This window comes from Trichechus manatus, unplaced genomic scaffold (assembly GCF_000243295.1).
Source record: "Trichechus manatus latirostris isolate Lorelei unplaced genomic scaffold, TriManLat1.0 scaffold00105, whole genome shotgun sequence".
NCBI lineage: Eukaryota > Metazoa > Chordata > Mammalia > Sirenia > Trichechidae > Trichechus > Trichechus manatus.
In genome coordinates this window covers 680949-681697 of record NW_004444041.1, presented here as the reverse complement: position 1 = coordinate 681697, position 749 = coordinate 680949, and the positions used below count along the sequence as shown (strand labels likewise).

Here is a 749-nt window from a genome sequence, read left to right as displayed (position 1 = left end):
CTCATTTTGAAGAGTTGTCAATTCTCTTACTGAAAAAAAAAACATATGCATGCACAATAATTACAAAACAGATACATTCTTTAGTTAATACTTAGACCCCCTTTTTTATCTCCTACCCTGCCTCTCTGTGTTTAAAAGCAATGCTGAGTTAATTGGTAAAAAAGAAAACAAATGCTCTCCTGAATCACACTGAAAGAACATTAAATTCCTTCATCCTGTCAGGGTTAACATCATGTACGAGCACACGACAATGTATGTTTGACATATTGTAGCTATAGCAATTAAACCACATATCCACATGCTAATGTTAAATCATAGTTACAATGATGTTTAAAAATGTTTTTCATTGATAGTTGTATTTAGACGTTATTTTGAGATAAACAAAAACTCTCAAACCACATAGATTCTGTCCCCTCCCCACCCCCTAGCCCCTCCCACAATCCAATGGACAAGAGAACTACAGTAACAAAAGCAATGGGCAGAGGAGTCAACAGCTGACTTGTTGGATGACGGCTCCAGGTTCAAATACTGCCATCTCCAGTCCTCGCTTTCCGGGCCTTGATTACCTGCTGGGATGCCCGTTTTCGGTCAGTGGCCAGCCCCAGCCAGCACATGGTGTCAATGAACCAGGTGGTCGGGTTGAAATTTAAGCCAAATTCACTTGCAGAGTAGTCATAGGGGAAGGTGTGATGGTAATTGTGGAAACCTTCGCCTGGAAGACAAAGTGGTCACTTAAATAACTCAATCAT

The 749-nt window shown here is 40.3% G+C and overlaps 1 protein-coding gene across 1 annotated transcript in view; it reads right to left on the bottom strand.

Annotated features, from left to right (window-relative positions):
- Window positions 1-521: 521 nt before the first annotated feature.
- Window positions 522-749, bottom strand: part of SCD5 (stearoyl-CoA desaturase 5) — a 194916-nt gene continuing 194688 nt past the window's right edge. Inside the window, exon 6 of the mRNA XM_004383146.2 lies at window positions 522-712. Coding sequence (XP_004383203.1) covers window positions 522-712 — 191 coding nt within the window. The remainder of the gene's footprint in view (window positions 713-749) is intronic.